The 19,125-nt window shown below is 42.8% G+C and overlaps 1 protein-coding gene across 1 annotated transcript; it reads left to right on the forward strand.

Moving 5' to 3' along the window:
• Positions 1 to 703: 703 nt before the first annotated feature.
• Positions 704 to 13,545, forward strand: cav1 (caveolin 1). Its single transcript, XM_084364278.1, has 3 exons — positions 704 to 949; positions 1,915 to 2,082; positions 11,379 to 13,545. Exons 1-3 carry the CDS (start codon positions 914 to 916, stop codon positions 11,718 to 11,720), a joined length of 546 nt encoding a protein of 181 aa, XP_084220404.1. The 5' UTR covers positions 704 to 913; the 3' UTR covers positions 11,721 to 13,545.
• The last annotated feature ends 5,580 nt before the right edge of the window (positions 13,546 to 19,125 follow it).

Consider the following 19,125-nt stretch of genomic DNA (forward strand, 5'->3'; position numbering starts at 1 on the left):
AAACCCTGAAAGATGTGAAAATAACCAATTATTGAGTGCCAACAGGTTTATTTCAGTGCCTCTCCCATCACACACACACACCCATACATTGTTCCTATCATGTCCATTGGCTGGAAACAGCTGAGTGTGTCAGCTGGTGTCTCTCCCAGGTGAGTTGTTGCAAGAATGTAAACAAACCAGAGTGGCCAGCATGGCTTTAAACCTTGTAAAGCTGAGAACAACAGCTAGAGCTTCAGTTCACCAGATTTGGGCTCAACAAAGCTGAAAATATATGAATTAACTTGTTTCCTGAGGGTAGATGAAGAAAGTGTTGACAAGCAGGGTTCTATACTGAAACAGCTGAATTAATTCTGATGAGTTCTGAAATAACCTCTACTTTTTGTGTTTATATCATTTTTATTTCGAGTCTCTGGGTCTCTTCTATTACTCCTCTCTTCTTGCTCTGAGTTGGTCTCCCTGAGGCTAAGGTATGGCATATATCCACACCTTGCCATTCCCAATTAACGCCCACATTTCACTGAACAAAAAGGTTATTATACTCTCCAGGACTCTGCCTTGATCCCCAAATAAAGTTATTCCACGCCAGTTAAAACACCTCTTTTAGTCTAGGATCGCGTCAGTCTCTCCTCCTGTCGGGCAGGTTAGACGGTGACTCCCCTGTCTCTGCACACAGGTGACTCCCGGGCAACGAAGACGCGCTCTGCGGACCCGAGGAGGAAACACCGGAGGTTTCCCTCACAGCTCTGGCATTAAATTCTAGTCACGTTCACGAACTGGGCAGGAATTAGATCACTATACAGGTCCCTGAGAAGAGCCCCAGTCCTCTCAGTTTGCCTCCACGCCTCCCACTCGGCTTCCTATATTGTCTTCTTGTCTGATTCACCGCGCTTATCTGTTCAAACTGTAGGACAGCATGACAGGAGGACCGAAGGACGGCGAAACAGAAGAGGTACAGTATGGCTCTCATGTACTGCTGGCGCTATTTGTAGTTGAACGTTTTTAGCTGACACGGAGTTTTCTTCATCGGGGAGCTGATTATTCTCGCTCATGATTTTCATTCATGAGGGAAATTTGGATGTTTTTCCAACTCCAGAGCGCTGCGTCTCAAGCGTTATCATTCTCACTGGCACCTAGTCACGAACGCTTCTCCCACACACGCTCAGGGAATGTGAAGGACCATTGAGTATACATTAGCATGTGGGTGTGAGATTTTTACCTGCAAAAACCTTTATAAACAGAACCACCGAGTATTGTTTTTACGCGTAAAACATTTATATGTTTGTGCGTAAATGCGCAAAGGAGAGAAAACCTTCAACCTTTTTCTAACAGACTGTTTCAGTCATGTATCGTGAACATACCTTAGCACTATTTATGGAAGTCATATGATTGTGAGAATAAATTAGAATGTGCTTGAAAGGTTCGTGAAGGTCAGAGGACTGCGGGGGCTGAAAGGGTTTTTACGCACGCTGTTTTTAAAGCAATGGGCGCGGAAACCAACGTGTTATACATACTTTAATGTGTCCATATGTGCACAAGTAGGACTACAGATATACTTTATAAACCCTCTTTGTTCAAAAATATCTTAAATGTGTTTAGAAAAAGCCCAAGAGAGAATGTTTAATGAGTCGAAATATGCGCTTTTACGCATTTCTTAAAAATGTTGCCATGCTCGCAGGTACATGTTGAATCAACTGCATGTCAAGTCAGGGTATTAGGTTTCTGTCCGGGTGGTGAGGACCCCTTGCGGCTGGATCGAGGGGTGTGGTGCTTCACTTTCTATTCATTTAAACCCATCCCTGTTTGTGGGGCAGGCTGGTAACTCGCAGCTCCAGTCTCTCTCCCTCTCAGCGCGCTGCGCACTATCCCTCCTCCTCTTGACTCTCTTCTTTCTCTGCCTCCTCCGGATCCTGACAGGAGTTTCTGCATTCGCCGTTCATCAGAAAACAAGGGAACATATACAAACCTAACAACAAAGACATGGACAACGACAGTCTGAACGAGAAGACGATGGAGGATGTCCACACCAAGGAGATCGACCTGGTCAACCGGGACCCAAAGCGCGTTAACGACGACGTTGTCAAGGTGAGTCAAACCTGGAGAGCTTAAACTTTTGAGCTTTATATTTGAGGTTAAACTTGCAGCTGTTGTGAGCTTCCTCTCTATTTTATATGGCCAATGAAACCACGACTTCACCAGAATGCCTGTTGCAGACTTTGTATTTTACTTCTGCTCCGTGGAGCCGCCTGACAGTCACTGTAAACTTAAATAAGCTGTGGAACCTGTGCCGAGCTGTAGGAGCTGTCAAAGTGGTGTTATGTGCGGATGTGCGCATCAGAGGCGCACGGCAAGTTCTTTTGCGCACAGTGCTGTTTCCAGCAGTGTTCCCCCTCAGAGACTTTCCCCTATTAGGAAGAAGCTTTGCAGAGGTATTGAAGTTCATTGAGGCGATACAATGGCAAGCTATCCACACGTGTAAATATCTGCGCGTCCGCACAAGCAGCGGACTTGAAAACCTGAACATCCTCGCTTCAACAGAGGAAACATTACGAATTTCCTGTTGTTGGAACACACATTTCCCACAGTCCTTGTTGCGCACGCCTTGCTGTGGGGAAAGCTGAATTCTTTCCATAAGAGAGCAGCCTGACTGCTCAAATAGGGAGCGTTTATTTTGTTTCAAGGAGTTAGAGAGTTCAGAGGGAGAGAGGCTGCAGCAGCAGAGGAGTGGCGCGCCGGGAGCCACCTGACGCGTCTGCATGGTAGCGGGGAGCAGCAGCTGTCTGAGCCCGGCCTCCCTCCTCTCCAGCTGGGGCAGTTTTTTTCACAAGAGTGGGGTCATACGGCTCTCTGCGTGGGACAGGAGGGGTCAGCTCTTTGAAATGCCTGAACTCTGCCTTGTTAAAACAGGGAAACACCCAAGTAGCTGGTTAGACGGAGGGGATATCCCTCACCACTCCCCATCTCCCCTCCCTTCTTTCCTCCCATTCTAGTCCTCTCCTCCCTCCATCCCTCCTCTGCCTCCCTACATGCCTGCAGTTGAGTCAGTGGAGCAATTCCCCATGTGTTGCTTTTAATTGGCTGCTGTCAGGTTCCAACTGATAACTGACAGTCTGAGGTCATTGATTCTGTTGATTGGAAAGATAATCAGTAGCAGTAGAAGCCCTTTTACTGTTGGGTGATTCTGTGAATAAATTCAGTGAAGCTTTATTGGCCTGTTGCCAAAGTAAATGCAGAAACAGAGTAAATACATACCTTAAAAATAGTGATTTGTACATATATGAAATAAAACTATTAGATACTGATGACTTTAAAAGTGAGAAATCCTTAGAATGAGAAGAAAAGCACATGTGAGGTTCATCTTTTACTTGAAATGTCAGTTTTCATCATGTGAAATGCTTTTTTCCAAAGGTGACATTAAGTATTCGCAGCTCATGTGCTCTTATAATTTGTGACTTCATCATTTGCGAAATGTCTGAAACCACATGTACCAGGATGTTAATTTTTGCCATGTGACATGCTGCTTCACGTGTGATACATTTGTGTAATATGTTTCACATGTGAGTAATTAACATTTGCTGTTTAGTAAATGAAAGATGGCTCACTTTGTAAACTGGAGTATGAAAAAAAAGGAAAAGTGCTCCACGTAGCCTCTACGATGACCAGCACACACAGTATGTCCTTCCTCCAGTTCTGCAACATTAACAGTTTCACCACATAGTTTTGGATAGAAGCAAAGACATTCTCATCCAACTTGTAAAATCTGTTTGTTGTTCTATGAGAAAATGGATTTCAATCTCTACTTTTCACTTTTTTCTGCCTCTGTCTCGAAATCTTCCACCGCTCTGCTTTCTCTCCCTCCCAGTTCTCCTCCGTTGTGACAGTGAGTCAGAGTCTCCTTCCAGTCTCAGAATAGAACGCAGCTTTATGATTGTCCCGCCCCTCTCCAATCAACTCAGCAGACGCTGGTGAAATGATCTAAAATCACATGCGTGCACACTGTTCAAATTAAAACCGCTGCTAGGAGCTGCTGACAGTCTGAGACTTAAGTACATTAACTCAAACACTGCGCTCAAGGGCAATTCTGAGGTACTTTTGCTTAATTCAAGTATTCTACAGTTATGCTACGTTATACATCTGCTCCAGGTTTCAGGTTATAGACTTTCAAAACAAGTACACAATGTATTCTTATAGTCAAAGTTAACTCACCGAACACTGCGTTTAATAGTTTTAATGCAAAAAAATTCAAATGCGATGATGATAATGCGTCGTAAATGATAACCCAAGTCAACCTACTCGCTTCACATTGCGATACTTTTCATTTGGATACTTTGAGTGTATCTTTTTCATAAAACTTACATACATACATAAAATGTGGAATGCCGGATTTTTACTTTCTTACACTGTCCGATGGTTAATTTTACTTACTAAGTAAAGGCTCTTGATATTTCCTCCACCACTGCTCTTAACTGTTTGGAAAAGCAGACGAAATGCCTTTGTGCAGACTTAATGAGTATTTTCGAGAAAACCTCCGACACATGCGGAGAAATACTTTTAGTTTATGTCCTCTCGTGAGGAACCCAGAGGCGCTCACTGCCTCCCTCTGGATGTCAGAATAAACTCTGATGAGCCTGTAGTTTTTACAGTGTGCTGTATACAGCGGCTCGGAGGTGCTTTGGGGTCAATGAAACAGATCTGCCAACTGGAAGCGTGTTTGGTGTGCCCCAATGAAAAGCACAAGCAGGGAATCCCTTCCAGCGAGCCTCATTCTGCAATCCACCGTGACCGCACACACCCCCGCATGCAGTACTCACACGTAAATGCGTGTACTGTGCATGCAGACATTCTGTATGTAGTGTATATGCACACACACACACACACACACGCAATGCATTCTTGTAATCAAAGGAATACAAGCTGTTCTCCTGTAGCGGCTGCAGCTGGCCTCAATCACCTGCCCACATCAAACAAGTTCCTTTACTAACGTGCATGTGGAGTTTTCCCTGCAAAGAGAGATTTTGCCTCTGGAGATTTAGTGAGTCTTTATATAGCAGCAAGGAGGGCTCAGTGGAGTAAAAATGCCCCCACTGGAGACAATTTTTGAGAAGGAGTTGTGAGAAGTTTGAACTCGGACAGCAGACCGAAGGTCAAATTGAAGGAATGAAACACTCCCTCTGGGACTGCAAGCCTATGATTGGTTCACTCTTGATCATGCTTGACTACATCACTCTGGGATGTTGATCCAATCAGATACTTTTTGTCATTTTGTAAAAAAAACTAAATCATACCACTGGTTTCTGTGCTTTTATCATCACTCAATGAATCAATCTTGATTCGTACGGCGCCAATTCACAACAAGAGATAACTCACGACATGGTCTAAACGCAGGTTGTAACAGTAAATGTGTTGTGTTCTATTGAGTGGAAGAAGTAAACAAAAGTGTCAGACACATCTTTTGTTTTAAAGGGTAACTCTGCCAGAGTTACACATTCAAGTGGGTTTACAGGTCTTAAGAGTTGTACCTCATATGTGAAAGGAAGCTGCATGTAATCTGATAAACTGCCTCCAGTAATGTCTAAGTTGCATTGTGGGTACTGTAGGCTCCACTCCTTAAACACTGTTGGACTCAAAATTGACAATTTATAAACAAATCAACAAAATCAGTACAGCAGAACCAGATTTACCTCCTTTTCCTTCAATGCATTCTTCTTCCTTTTCAAAACCGACATTACCCACAATGCAACGTAGTCTCTGAGTGACATCAGGAGGTCATTTTGGAGCTTCCTCTGGAGCCACAAAAGGCTTTGTACTACTTCTTTTACATATAGGGAAATAGGGATATACTTTTGAGACCTGTAAACACACTTTAACATGTAATCACTAACCTTGTTGCCCCTAAAATTTCTGCATATGAAGTCAAAGGTCTATGAAACCATTTCAGACTTAATGCAGTGTGATTTGTTTTCATCCAAATGTCATGCAAATGTACCAAAACCAATGGCCAAGTCACAAAAATACATGCAAAAGAGGGGTTGCATCACATAAACAACATCCACCAAATCTTTTTTCACTGATTCATTAAAACTGATTAAACATTTGGCAAGTAATTCTTCCTAAAAGTGAAAATTATAGAGGGCGAGTCTGAAGTGGCTCTACGATATCAGTGAAAAACACTAGAATCTGCAAAAAAGCATTTTAGGTCAAAAAGTGTGTTGAATTAATTTGTGAATTGGCATTTAGAGCTTTAATGTGAGAAATGATAGAAACTTGTAGCCACTTCATTGTTTTAAGAAGAGGATTCTGAATCAAAAGTACACTTAAAGTCTTTTTAGGTGAGTAATATGTGCTTACAGTCCCTGCATATTGGTCATTCACAGTATGTCTCCGCTGTCAATCATCCTAATCTCTCCCCTGAACTAAACCAAACATTTCCCCTGACTACCAAAGCCCTCAAACCAACAAAAGGGTCCATTAATGTGGTATGCTCTGACCTTTTCCTCCAGAGACCCACTTTGTCTATTCAAGCATAGTTGACAGCCTGGAGATAGAGCTCTGGAAATAGCCCTTCGCCTTATTTACTCAATAATACAGTCGCCTTGCCAACTGGTCACATGCTGACCCCGAGACTCGTTGTTTCATATCAAACCTCTTATTGGACCGCGGCGGTCCAGGCTTTCACCCAACTGCAGCAAAGTTATTATATTTTAAATGCTTTTCATACTGCGGATGCTTCTATTTGATTATAATTGAGTTTCTTTATTCCAATTAGGATTCAACTTGAAGTAGTAACATATTCACATAGCAGCCATCACACTCAGGATGAGAAGCTCTGGTTGCAAGTCCTATAAATGTTGGGGATCTGACAAATTGTTAGCATTTTACTGCTTCCTGATTGACCTGCAACTGTAGAGATGATGGATAGTGAAAATCTGGAGGGACATCGGGCCATATTTAAAGACAAAACAATATTTTTGGTAACCCATTAGCTTCTGTTTAACAACTAGCATTAGCATTCAACCACTTCCTAGCTAACATTACTGTTTGATAGTGTTACACGATACAATAGAAAAGATGGAAATTCATTCTAAAATATCATGGCCACAAGCCTGGAAGTGAGTCACACTGGAGGTAATCAAACAGTAATGTGAGCTAGAAAGTGGTTGAATGCTAACGTTAGCTAAAGGGTTATCCAATGTGGGGGGCAACCGTCATTCCGACATGTCGCCATTCCGACATGAGGCCCTAATTGTCGGAATGGCAACACACTAATTAAACGTCCCACCATTCCGACAAATTTTTCCTCCTAAGGTCGGAATGGCGCTATTTTTTCGTTTTTCAAACGTGTTGCCATTCCGACACATCTTTTAAAAGGGTTAAGGTTAGGGTTAGGGTTATGGGTTGGGTTAGTATTAGTCTTGTCGGAATGCCGGGACGAAACTTTGTCGGAATGGCGGAACGTTCGCATGTCGGAATAGCGGTATGTCGGAATGGTGACATGTCGGAATGGCGGTATGTCGGAATGGTGACATGTCGGAATGGCGGTATGTCGGAATTTTGGGATGTCGGAATGCCAAAATGTAACCATCAAATGTCAGAAACTGTTGAAACTAAAGGTGATGATTTTTCTTTGTAGACTAGATACTAAAGTGCCAAACCTCATGATAATGATAATAATTATTCCATGTGATGTTGCATAAATAACGGTATTTAGAAAACTCAAACTGGAAAGAAAAATGCAGCAAACAGCTTCGCTATATAAAGTCAAAACTCTCCACCGTCCTGCTGTGGTCATGTTTGTGCCTCTCTGCTGAAGGCCCTCATTTAGTCTCAATCAAAGTTCTGGAAACTGAAGCAGAGTGGGTCCACTTTAAAATTTGTAGCTGTGGAAAAATTAAACGGAGGCCGCGCTGGTTTTGTGGCTGCAGTCAGATTTATATTATAAGGCTGGAGTGAGCTCTGCCAGTTGGTGCCATGTGAGAGGCTTTGTTCTGCCTGCACGGCGTAAAAGAATTGGACTCTCAGGCTGCTGTTTAAGGAGCTCTGTTGGAATATTTGTAGAGCTTTGCTCCAAAATAACACATCCAGGATGGAAAAACATGACATGTATTCTTACATCATATGAAAACACTGTGAACTCAAGCCCTAAGATCTGTTTTATAGTCTGCACTATAAACTACTGGCAGTATATTACATATTTATTGTGAGTTGCTAATATTGAATTATCAGTGCAACTGATTTACATTATAGCATATATGTGAGTAGAGAAAAAGTGTAAAAAGGTTATGTTGTGGTTTTATGAGGTTATGCAGGACTGGCCCTACTGTAAAACCATGTTTTTTACACAAGGGTTTATATGTTTTTTGTACTGATTCGATAAATTATATGTAGCATGTTAATTAGTTAGCCCCAGAGCTGCTGGCTACCTTTGATTCAAGTCTTTGTGCTACTGCAAGTCAAGTAAACTGGCTCCTGGATCCTGCTTCAAATTCCCAAAGTTGCATCAACCTTCTCGTCTGACTTTATGCAAGAAAGCGAATCAGCATTTTACCTAAAGGTATTCCATCAACAAGATTATTCCATTTATATGGTTATATATCTATAAATCTATTCAAACATGGAGATATGGCATTACAAAATAGAATTTGATTCCTATTAGAAAAAGGGTTCTCATCACGTCTTCCAGCAGAATGTAGGTGCTTCTCAGCTCGAAGACAGCAAACTTTCAAAGGAGTTTCAAGTCAGTATCTAAGTCAGTCAGCAGTCAGCTTGTGTCAGTGGACATCACGTCTTCAACAATGGATAGTGTCTCTAACACTTTTCCATTTCACCGTCAGTGCGACACTGGATAATATCCACATGACCTATTGATATTGCAGCCATTAGACCTCAGTAGCCCAACTGCTCTGTTAGACGAGACACAGTCTCCAAGTAACTGTAAAATAAATATTGACTCTGCACTCAGAAGCCTGTGGAGAGGATGAGAAAGAGAAGGAGAGTCGGCATTGTGTTTACAGTGTGCGAGCTGCCACTTCTCCCTCCGTTCTGCAGGTCAGGTGATGCCAACTTGCAGGGATTGTCTCCTTTAGAGGTCTGAGAGGCGTGTTTACAGTGAAAAGAAGCACAATGTTCTTGAGGAGGCGCACCACAGATCACCTGTCAATCAAACACTGTGGGCGGTACAGAGATGTCTTCCTCTTTCACACAGTAGCACTCTTTCTGATCTTTCTCCAATCATGGGGACCGCTGGTCACACTAACTGAGCAGTTTTCCTTCTGTTTATTCCACCGAAACCAGAAATGTGAAACACGTCACTTCCTGCACCACAGAATTTCCTAATAAAGACATACCACACACACAGTATTTACAACGGCAGATGCACAAGCTTCCAGGAACTAGATTTAGCCTGATAATTATTTAGATATCAAACTGTGACATGGTGTCTTTAAACCATGAAGCAGATGAAGTCCTGACTGTGTTTTATTGGGTACATCCTTTAAACTAAGAACAGCTAAATATTTGACTCTTTAGTTTGACCATTTAGGTCCAAATTTTGCCTCTGAAGAACAGCTGTTTTATCAATTTCCAAGTGTTTAATTCCTGAATCTGAAATCTTATCCATCTATCTATCTATCTATCTATCTGGAGTTGGGTGTTGTCAAGATTCTCTGGTGCCAAAAGATCTTCGAATTGGTTTGAGGAAAGCAAAGCAGATGCCAGAGATAGTGTGTGTGTGTGTGTGTGTGTGTGTGTGTGTGTGTGTGTGTGTGTGTGTGTGTGTGTGTGTGTGTAGCAATCTGTACTTTGGGCGGGGCGGTTTGTTGGTGGTTAGACTGTGTACCAGTCACTGCGAGGGGAGATGTAAATCTTGTCAGGATTTCCACCCGCCATCTTAGCAAACTGACGTATCAGCAGGGAGTGAAACAGCTGATTTATGTGGAAATAACGAGTTCAGATTTGAAGGACTATAAAGTTTGTGTGGTGGTTTCATTAGCACCATATCAGGGTACTTGTGAAATGCTGTTGGCGGTGAATGAAGGTATCTGACAAGTCATAATGATGAGTCTAATGCGAATGTGTCGGTGCAAGTCACTTTTGGTGTGTGATGGTTTCTTGTTTATGCAGTTTATGCATTAATGAGGTTCCTGCTGCCATCCAAACATAATGGGAGTGGAAGAGATTTATTTTTTACTGCTTGAAACATTCTGAAATTACAGTTTGATCAAATTAACAGAAAATGGAGCTCAGGCAAAGGACTGCAGTCGGACTTGGATTAACTGATTAGGATCAGCTGTTTTACTCATGCTTGACCATCAGTGGCTTGTTCATCAGCTATCAGCTGATAGAAACATACAATCGTGCAGGTGTACAGCACTACCATGATAAGCTGACATCATCACTATAATACTCCCATTTTGCTTCATTCAGTTTGCTGCTGCTGCTCCTTCCACCAACCCCAACCGCCTCCATATGCGCTTATGTTTGTGTGTGTGTGTTTGTTAAGACTGAATTCAGTCTCCCATAGGATTCTCGCTTCTTCTTGGAGACCTCCCACAAACGGAAGAGACTCTTCTACATTATCTAATTGCATAAACATTTGTTATAAATGGTCAATTTCTGAATCTGAATTTATTAAGTCAAAGCAAGGGTAGCTATTTCTAATAAAGCACCCTGTATTAAGGGTTTGTAAGTTGTAAATAATGGCTTTATTAATACTTAAACATACGACAAGGAACTTTGAACTACTGTAGTTATGAAACAGTCTTCAGTTTAATACTGATGCCTCTTGAGAAGAAGATGGGCTATATTTCTATATAGCTATTCTAGTTCTTCTTAATGCCTGCAATTGGGCTGTTTACCTTGTCTCACCATTCTTTTTTTGCAGTTATTTATCTTACATAGACACAAAAAGATACATTACTTCATCGCCATGCGTCTTGCAAACAGCTGTGCTTAAAAAAGAGCATGTGAATTGAATGTGTTGCCTCTTTTTTTCACTTCCAAAAGATCTTGGTACCGCTTTTGTCCACAGGGGCCGCCAGAATCAACAAAAATGAAAGTGTCCTGTAGCTGCTTTAAGTTTTCATATTTCCTATCAAGCCACCAGCCACTGCACTTCAATTCAGCTCTCTCAATATTTTCTCTCTGAATTAAGTTGTTGATGTCCTGCTAAAAATGTGCAGACGGATTATTCACAACTATTCACAAATATCTTTGATGCCATAACGGCTAAATGTTCCTTGTATTATATGTTTAGTGTACATTTATTGTGTCTTGTATAGTTAAACAGTTTCGACATATTGAATTATATACAGTGTATACAGTGTGTAACTCTAGAGAGATTTATTGCCCACATTTTCTGACTCTTCCACTTCTTCCCTCTTCAGGTAGACTTTGAGGACGTGATTGCTGAGCCTGCAGGGACCTACAGCTTCGACGGCGTGTGGAAAGCCAGCTTCACCACCTTCACCGTCACCAAGTACTGGTGCTACCGGCTGCTGACGGCGCTAGTCGGCATCCCCCTGGCGCTGATCTGGGGAATCTTCTTCGCCATTCTGTCCTTCATACACATCTGGGCCGTGGTGCCGTGCGTCAAGAGCTACCTGATCGAGATCCACTGCGTCAGTCGCGTCTACTCCATCTGCGTGCACACCTTCTGCGACCCGCTGTTCGAGGCCATGGGCAAGTGCTTTAGCAGCATCCGGGTCAGCACGACCAAGGAGGTGTAGCGCCCGCAAGGAGGAGGAGGAGGATTAACGGAAAGAGGGGAGGGAGGATGGGGGGGCTGGAGCCACACAGATGGAGGGAAAAGTCAGATTAGGAAAGAAGAAAAAATAGACCTCTGGAAAAAGAGAGGTGAGACTTTTCCAGAGCTGGGCAGAGGTTGTTTGGAAGTGAAGGGGCGTGGTCACATGGCACCTGACTCCGCCATTTTTCACCAGCTGTTTTTTCTCTCCAGTGTTGGTGTAACCAAACGGGTGGGCACAGGAAATCAAATTGTCGTTCTCCGGGGTTTATGTTGTAATTTTGTTTGTGTTCTCTAGTTTTTTTTTTTATTCCTCACTGTTAATTCTGTCAAGCAAGCAATCGAGCTCCATGTCTGTTTCCCGTTAGTTTTGCCACATGACGTAAATTCCTTCCATTCTTCTGTGGAGAGCTTATCTCTTTGATTGATTCATGTGAAGAGGGGATGTCAGGGTGTATCACTGTCTTCTCTCGTGCTTATTTGTGTTTATTTTTTGGAGCCGTTATGCAGGGCAGGACGGTGGGACGTCGGGGGGTTGGGAAGGTCGAAGCAGAGAAAAAGAGTGAGCGCTGCCAAATTCTATCTGACTCAGCAAAAACAAAACAACCGTGCAGGCCAAACAAGCACAGCAGCACAACTCTTTCTGCCCCGCATGACCTCCCGCCCACCGAAACAAGCCGCCCACCCCCCACCCCTTCACCCGGCTTTCCAGCAGTCTCACACACTGAACCTGCCCTCGTTCCTGCATGCACCTGCGTCGCCTTGCCAGCAACTCGCCGTCCGCCACCGCCACGCCCGCCACACAGCATTAAGATGCACAAATAATCTCAGCTCAGTTGCTCTGTGCATCAGCTTTCTTACTTCACCTCCACCTTCATCACCGTTATCCTCACAGTGACATGAGTGTGTGACAGAGAATGTTAGCATTTTAATTTTTGCAAGAACTTTCCTTTTTTTACTCCCACGTGGGTTTTCTGACCAATTTAGCTTTTCTTCAGTGAAGCTCAATGCCTTTTTAAATACTCATCACCGTAGCTCCACAGTGAATGCTTCTTCTTTTTTCTACACTATGGATATGAAGAACTTTGAGGGGTTAACTTCCTGTATGTACTGTATGGGTGTTTATGTAGAAAATGAGACTTTACAGGCTGTGGCCTCAATCCAGTGCACTAATCTCTGGGTAAGTATTGTTAGTGAACAGCACATGAAGATCTCCCTCATGTATTTGCAAAGGTAGTAGAAGACTCACAGTTACTTTTGCATACACTGCACTTAGGATGTGCAGTTCAGAGCTTGTATGGAGATTTTTTCTTACGCACTGTGGTACTTACACAGGTTAATGCATTGGAATTGGACAATGTGAGGTGGAATGAGTGATTTTAGATTGAATTGTATTCGTCATCTGATCAAACTTTGCACCCTCCTGTATTTGTGTCTCTTTTTTTTAATCCCTCCTAATTAGTTTGTTCTGCTGCCCGGCTTCTTGACTGTGGACACGATGCTGAAAAGCATCAAAACTGATGCCTCCCACCCCAGAGATGGGTGAAGGGAGAGCTGGTTGGGTGGGGTTTCTGAAATGGGGTGGGGTGGGAGGGGTTATGTTTTATTGAGACAATGAGCTCGTTTCGACTCCGTCACCTTTGGTCTACCTGCTGTCTTCTCACAGGGATGGTAATATCATAGCACCTGTTCTTTGAATTGAGTGTTTTTAAGCTCTAAAGGTGATATTTTTTATAAGAATTTTTTCCTTCCTTGCTTTTACTGTATAATATCACGCTGTGCACATTAAAGTTTAATATAATCCAGTGTGAATTTGTTTGGTTTCATTTATCTATCTTTACCAGGATGCAACCCAAACACCAGAATAAATGTTGGCAACGTATGTTTCTGCAAAAACACAGATCAGTTAAAATGTTGTGTTGCAACTCAATTTTCAATTTTTCTGTGCTTAGTGTCTGGTTAGGTTGAGGCACTTGGTTAGGGTTAGGAAAACGTCATAGTTTGTGTTTAAATACCTGTTGTGATTGCAACAAATGCAGCTGGAGATGCCTGAGGTTTTGTCGCCACAAATATAACTTCCTGTCAAAAAATATCTGGTTATCGTTGCCACAAACATGGCTGGAAATTAACCCGAGTGTAGCGGCTTATTTAATTCATAAAATAGTCCGCTGAGAGGCAAGCAGGCTCCTTACTATGACTCGCTGAATGAAAAACCATAATCCAGTTCGGGCTGTGTTTGTTGACTTTATTAACAGAAATTATGGTCAAAATTAAATGGAAATTGCGGTCAAAGAAAAAATATAGGGCCTCGCTCAACCTTCTTTGTCTAATGCGACGCCGACAAACCACGCAGGTGAAAATAATGTGGGACCACACCCACTTCCTCTTACCAGGAATAATAAGATAAATAATAAGAATGTGCACTGCCTAAACAAAAGAAAACAATTCAAAATAGATGCACATTTTGGCTTCTACAATACCGGCCCCTAATTATTATATTTCAAATAATAATTACAATTAAATGCTCACAAAATTCTAACACACAATATTTCAATATTTTGTGTAGATCTTCTTTCTTCTTTCATATGGACAGAGTTTATCAGTCTTATAAGAGGAGTGGTCTTCACCACCTCACTCTTAATTAATCAAGTCCATAGTCTAATTTGTGCGGTTGGTAAGGTCAATGTCAGGGGTCAATAAAAAAGGTCAATTGGGATTCGCCAAAAAATCCTCTGCTTCCAATAGAAGACAGATCTTGTTGATGGGTCTGTTCAGGAAGCCGGTCTTGGTCTTGACCTGAACATGACGCACAAGCCCCTTTTTGTCCATGATGGTCTCGACGATTTTGCCAGTTAGCCAGGAGTTTCGAGGTGCAGAGTCGTCCACGATGATCACGATGTCTCCTGGTGTGAAGTTGCGTCTGATGTTAGACCATTTCTGTCGTTCTTGCAGTTGGGGAAGATATTCTTTTGTCCATCTTTTCCAGAACAAATCTGACATATACTGAACTTGTCTCCACCTGCGGCGAGCATATATGTCTTCTCTCTGAAACTGTCCTGGTGGCAGTGATGGTGTGGTCTTAAGAAGCAGAAGGTGATTCGGGGTAAGTGCTTCAAGGTCATTCAGATCTGTGGAGGCCTTGGTGATAGGACGACTGTTAAGAATGGCTTCAACTTCACATAAAACTGTGTGAAGACCCTCCTCATCAAGGTTTTGCACATTTAGGGTGGAATTAAGAACCTTTCGCACTGATCTAATCAATCTTTCCCATACACCTCCGTGGTGTGAGCCAGCAGGGGGATGGAAGATCCAGTTGATTCCCTTTTGGAGCAGAGTATTATGAATCTGATCTTGATTCCAGCTTTTAATCGACTCCCTCATCTCACGTTGAGCTCCCACAAAATTGGTGCCATTGTCGGATCGTAGCTCTTTCACTTGACCACGTCTGGCTATAAAACGGCGGAGGGCGTGGATGAAAGAATCTGTGTCCAGTGATGATGCCACTTCAATGTGAACTGCTCTTATAGCTAAACATGTGAAGATGACACCATAGCGCTTCACAACAGTCCGTCCACGTTTCACTCCAAAGGGCCCAAAATAGTCAACGCCAACATATGTGAAGGGGGGTTCATCAGGAGAGACTCTGTCCAGTGGTAAGTCTGCCATCTGCTGTTGTCCGGGAGTAGCATTTAAACGCCGACAAACAACGCACTTTGACACAATTTTCCTGATTGATACGGTGGCACCAGGAATCCAATATTTCTGACGTAGTCTCGCTAGCATATGGTTGCGACCACCATGACCCACCTCTTCATGAACATGTCGAAGAATTAGTTCAGAAATATGAAACTCTTTGGCCAGTATAACAGGATGTTTCATCTCTTCTGGCATTGCTGCCCTGCTAAGTCGCCCACCAACTCTCAATACATCATTTTCCAGAATGGGGTTGAGTTTATGAATGTGGCTTGTCCTCTTCACATTCATTCCTTTCTTCAGACTTGAGATTTCATCTGCAAATCTTTTTCTCTGGCAAAAGCAAATAATCTCCATCTCAGCATAAGCCAGTTCTTCAACTGTGAGTCCACTGTTTTCCTGAGCCTCACCATTTCCTGTTTTTTTTCGTTGCAGATTTTCTTGGTGGGTGCTATCTGGATGAAGCTGAGCATGAGCACCATGTGCTTGTTTCCGTTTTCTGCTATGATGTAGAAGCGTTCTCTTAACTTTGAGAATCCATGCTACTGCTCTTTTCAAATCAGTCCAGGATGAGAAATGGTGGATTAGACGGGTTATTGGATCTATTTCATTTGCCTTTGCCTGAGTAGCATTGATGGTTATGCTCCTGACTTCAGAGTCTTTTGGTGAGATTTCTTCTAGTCCATCAGGATTTTGAGGCCACTCTCCTGGAGGCAGAAGAAGAAACTGAGGTCCAGATATCCAAATTTCTTTCTTTAGAAAAGACATAACTGGTAAACCTCGGGAGGCCAAATCTGCTGGGTTGTTAGCTGTGTTCACATATCTCCACTGTGATGGATGTGAGACTTTGGTAATTTCAGAGATTCTGTTGGCTACAAAAGTTCGGAACCTTGTGGTCTTATTGTTGATGTATTTGAGAACAGAGGTGCTATCGGTCCAAAATACGGATTCTGCTAGCTTCATCTGCAGCTCTTTTCTCCACATTGTGTCCATTCTGCTCGCCATGGTAGCAGCAGTTAACTCCATTCGGGGAATGGTGGCTGGTTTTAATGGAGCCACTCTTGCCTTCCCCATTATGAACCCACAATGTGCCTGGTCGTGCTTGTTGTGCAGTAGCAGATAGCTAACAGTTCCATATCCGTCCTCACATGCATCAGCAAAATGATGCAGTTGCGCGGATGTCACTGTTCCAAAGTTCTTAGGTTTAAGGCATCTGTCAACCTTAAAGTCCTCCAATTTATGAAGCTCTTGAATCCAACTCAGCCATTTCTGTACGATGGAGTCTGGTATTGTATCGTCCCAACCAATCCTTTTCCGACACAAATCTTGCAGGATCTTCTTGGCAGTCAGGACTACAGGTGCCAATATTCCTAGGGGATCATATACTGAACTGACTATTGAAAGAATCCCCCGTCTGGTGAGAGGTCTGTCTTTAAGGATGATTTTGAACTTGAAGACATCGGATTGAACACACCATTGAACACCTAACACTCTCTCCACAGGAAGATTGCCACTGTCCAAATCCAGATTTTTCATTTCTTTTGCTCTCTCTGTTTCAGGTATGGCAGCCAACACATGACGATTGTTGCTTATCCATTTGGTAAGTAGAAAGCCTCCCTTGAAACAAATTGCTCGTAGGTCCTGATAAAGAGCTATTGCATTCTCTCCTGAAGCTGCTGAGGCAAGGCAGTCATCAACATAAAAGTTGTTCATGATGGTGTCTACAGCTTGCGGGCTGAATTGATCCATATTGTCCTCAGCGCATTTCCGAAGGGCAAAGTTCGCACAACTTGGAGATGAAGTGGCTCCAAATAGATGCACTGTCATTCTACATTCCACCATGTTCTGACTGTAGTCTCCATCAGGCCACCATAGGAACCGTAAAAGGTCACGGTCTTCATTTGGTACTTTCACCTGGTGGAACATTGCTTCGATGTCTGCAGTGATGACGACAGGTTCTTTACGGAATCTAGTTAAGACTCCTATCAAAGTACTGGTCAGGTCTGGCCCCTGTAGGAGCTGAGAATTCAATGAAACTCCCTGAAATGTCGCTCCACAGTCAAACACCACTCGAAGTTTTTTCTTTTGTGGATGCCAAACTCCATGGTGTGGCAGATACCATTTCCTGCCATCACTGCGTTCCAAGACATCACCTGGCACCATCTCTGCATAACCTTTAGATAACATGTCTGACATGAAGTTGTTGTAGTCCAAATGAAAGGTAGAATCTCTTCTAAATCTTTTCTTTAGGTTTAGTGTTCGTTGTTCTGCAACACTTCTATTGTCAGGCATGTGGATTTTCCTCTCCTTTAAAGGTAATGCAATGCAATAATGACCATTGATTAGTTGGGCAGATTTTGAAACTAAATCCAAGAATTGTTGATCTTCCTTTGAGGGTTCTTGGGCATCCCTGATGCATTCAGGAAAGTCAGTCTTGAATTGTTGTTCCCACAGCTCATCGAGCTTCATGACTGCTATCCTGTTCACATTTATCACAGACTTCTCTTGAACATAATTTCTTCCTCCTAAAGGGCCATTCACCGTCCAACCAAGCCTGGTTTTGACAGCATAAGGTCCGTCTCCCACACTGCGTATTACATCAAGAGGTTCCAGAGCCTTTGGTACATCTGATCCAATTAGCAACTCTATCTCAGAGTTGATTTCAGGCAGATGAACATCAGTCATATGAGGCCACTTATCAATATCATTCTGATGTGGGATGTTTCCTTTGTTCACAGGCATAATTTTCTGAGTGTATATGCTTGGCAGATCACAAAAATCATTGCTGTCCAGTCCACCGACTTCAAGGCCAGAAACGATGTTAGTTTCAACCACTTTCCTTTGTCCCATAGTTTGCAATAGAATACTTGATCTCTTTCCCTGAAGATTAAGCTTATTCATTAATCCTACTGTGCAAAATGATGCAGTGCTACCTGGATCGAGAAAAGCATAAGTATGCACAGTCATGTTTCCTTTTTTTGCTTTAACTTGTACAGGCACTATTGAGAGCTTGCAGTTGTCTTCACCGGCCCCACTAAGACCACTTGTCTGAACAGAGGCTACGGCGGTGTCTTTAGCCCCTTTCTTTGTTTCTGCCTGCTCTTTGTCCATGTTCTTCCTTCTCTGGTGGATATGCAGCATTTTAGGATGCTTTAAACTGCATATATCGCAACTGAGTCTCTTCCTGCAGTCTTTGCTGATATGTCCCTTACACAGACAGCCAAAACAAACTCCATTTTCTTTCAGGAAAGTGATTTTCTCACTATGTGCCCTTTTTTCCAACTGTGGACACTTCTCCAAAGCATGTCCACCTCCACAGAACAAACAACTCCTATCCACAGGTGAGTTTTCCTTTGTTCCTCCAATTGTCTTTTCTGCAACCGTTGCAGTCGTGGCAAAGATATTTCCTTTTATCCTTGAATGAGGCTGTGTCTTGGACCTCCTTCCATTTTGGCTCGTTGCATCCTTGATGTCCCCAAATAGGGGATCTGTTATGATTTTTACTTGCCTTTCCAGGAAATCCACCATGTCTTTAAAGGTAGCTTTTTGATTGTTTTTCTCCTGGAGATCACAGGCCACAGTTCTCCATTTATCCCTCAGCCGGTAAGGCATTTTCTTTATGATGGCTAGCATATTAGCGGGCATGTCAAGCTCATGCATGTAGCTGACATCCTCCATGGCGTTGCAACATCCTC

Source organism: Pagrus pagrus (genome assembly GCF_965226575.1).
Source record: "Pagrus pagrus genome assembly, chromosome: 10".
NCBI lineage: Eukaryota > Metazoa > Chordata > Actinopteri > Spariformes > Sparidae > Pagrus > Pagrus pagrus.

What these genes read in the sequence shown, in the direction of transcription:
- cav1 (XM_084364278.1), top strand. Translation starts at nt 914, where the DNA reads ATGACAGGAGGACCGAAGGACGGCGAAACAGAAGAG. An exon ending in AGGACGGCGAAACAGAAGAG is followed by an intron (nt 950 to 1,914) that starts GTACAGTATGGC and finishes GGATCCTGACAG; the next exon opens with GAGTTTCTGCATTCGCCGTT. An exon ending in TTAACGACGACGTTGTCAAG is followed by an intron (nt 2,083 to 11,378) that starts GTGAGTCAAACC and finishes TTCCCTCTTCAG; the next exon opens with GTAGACTTTGAGGACGTGAT.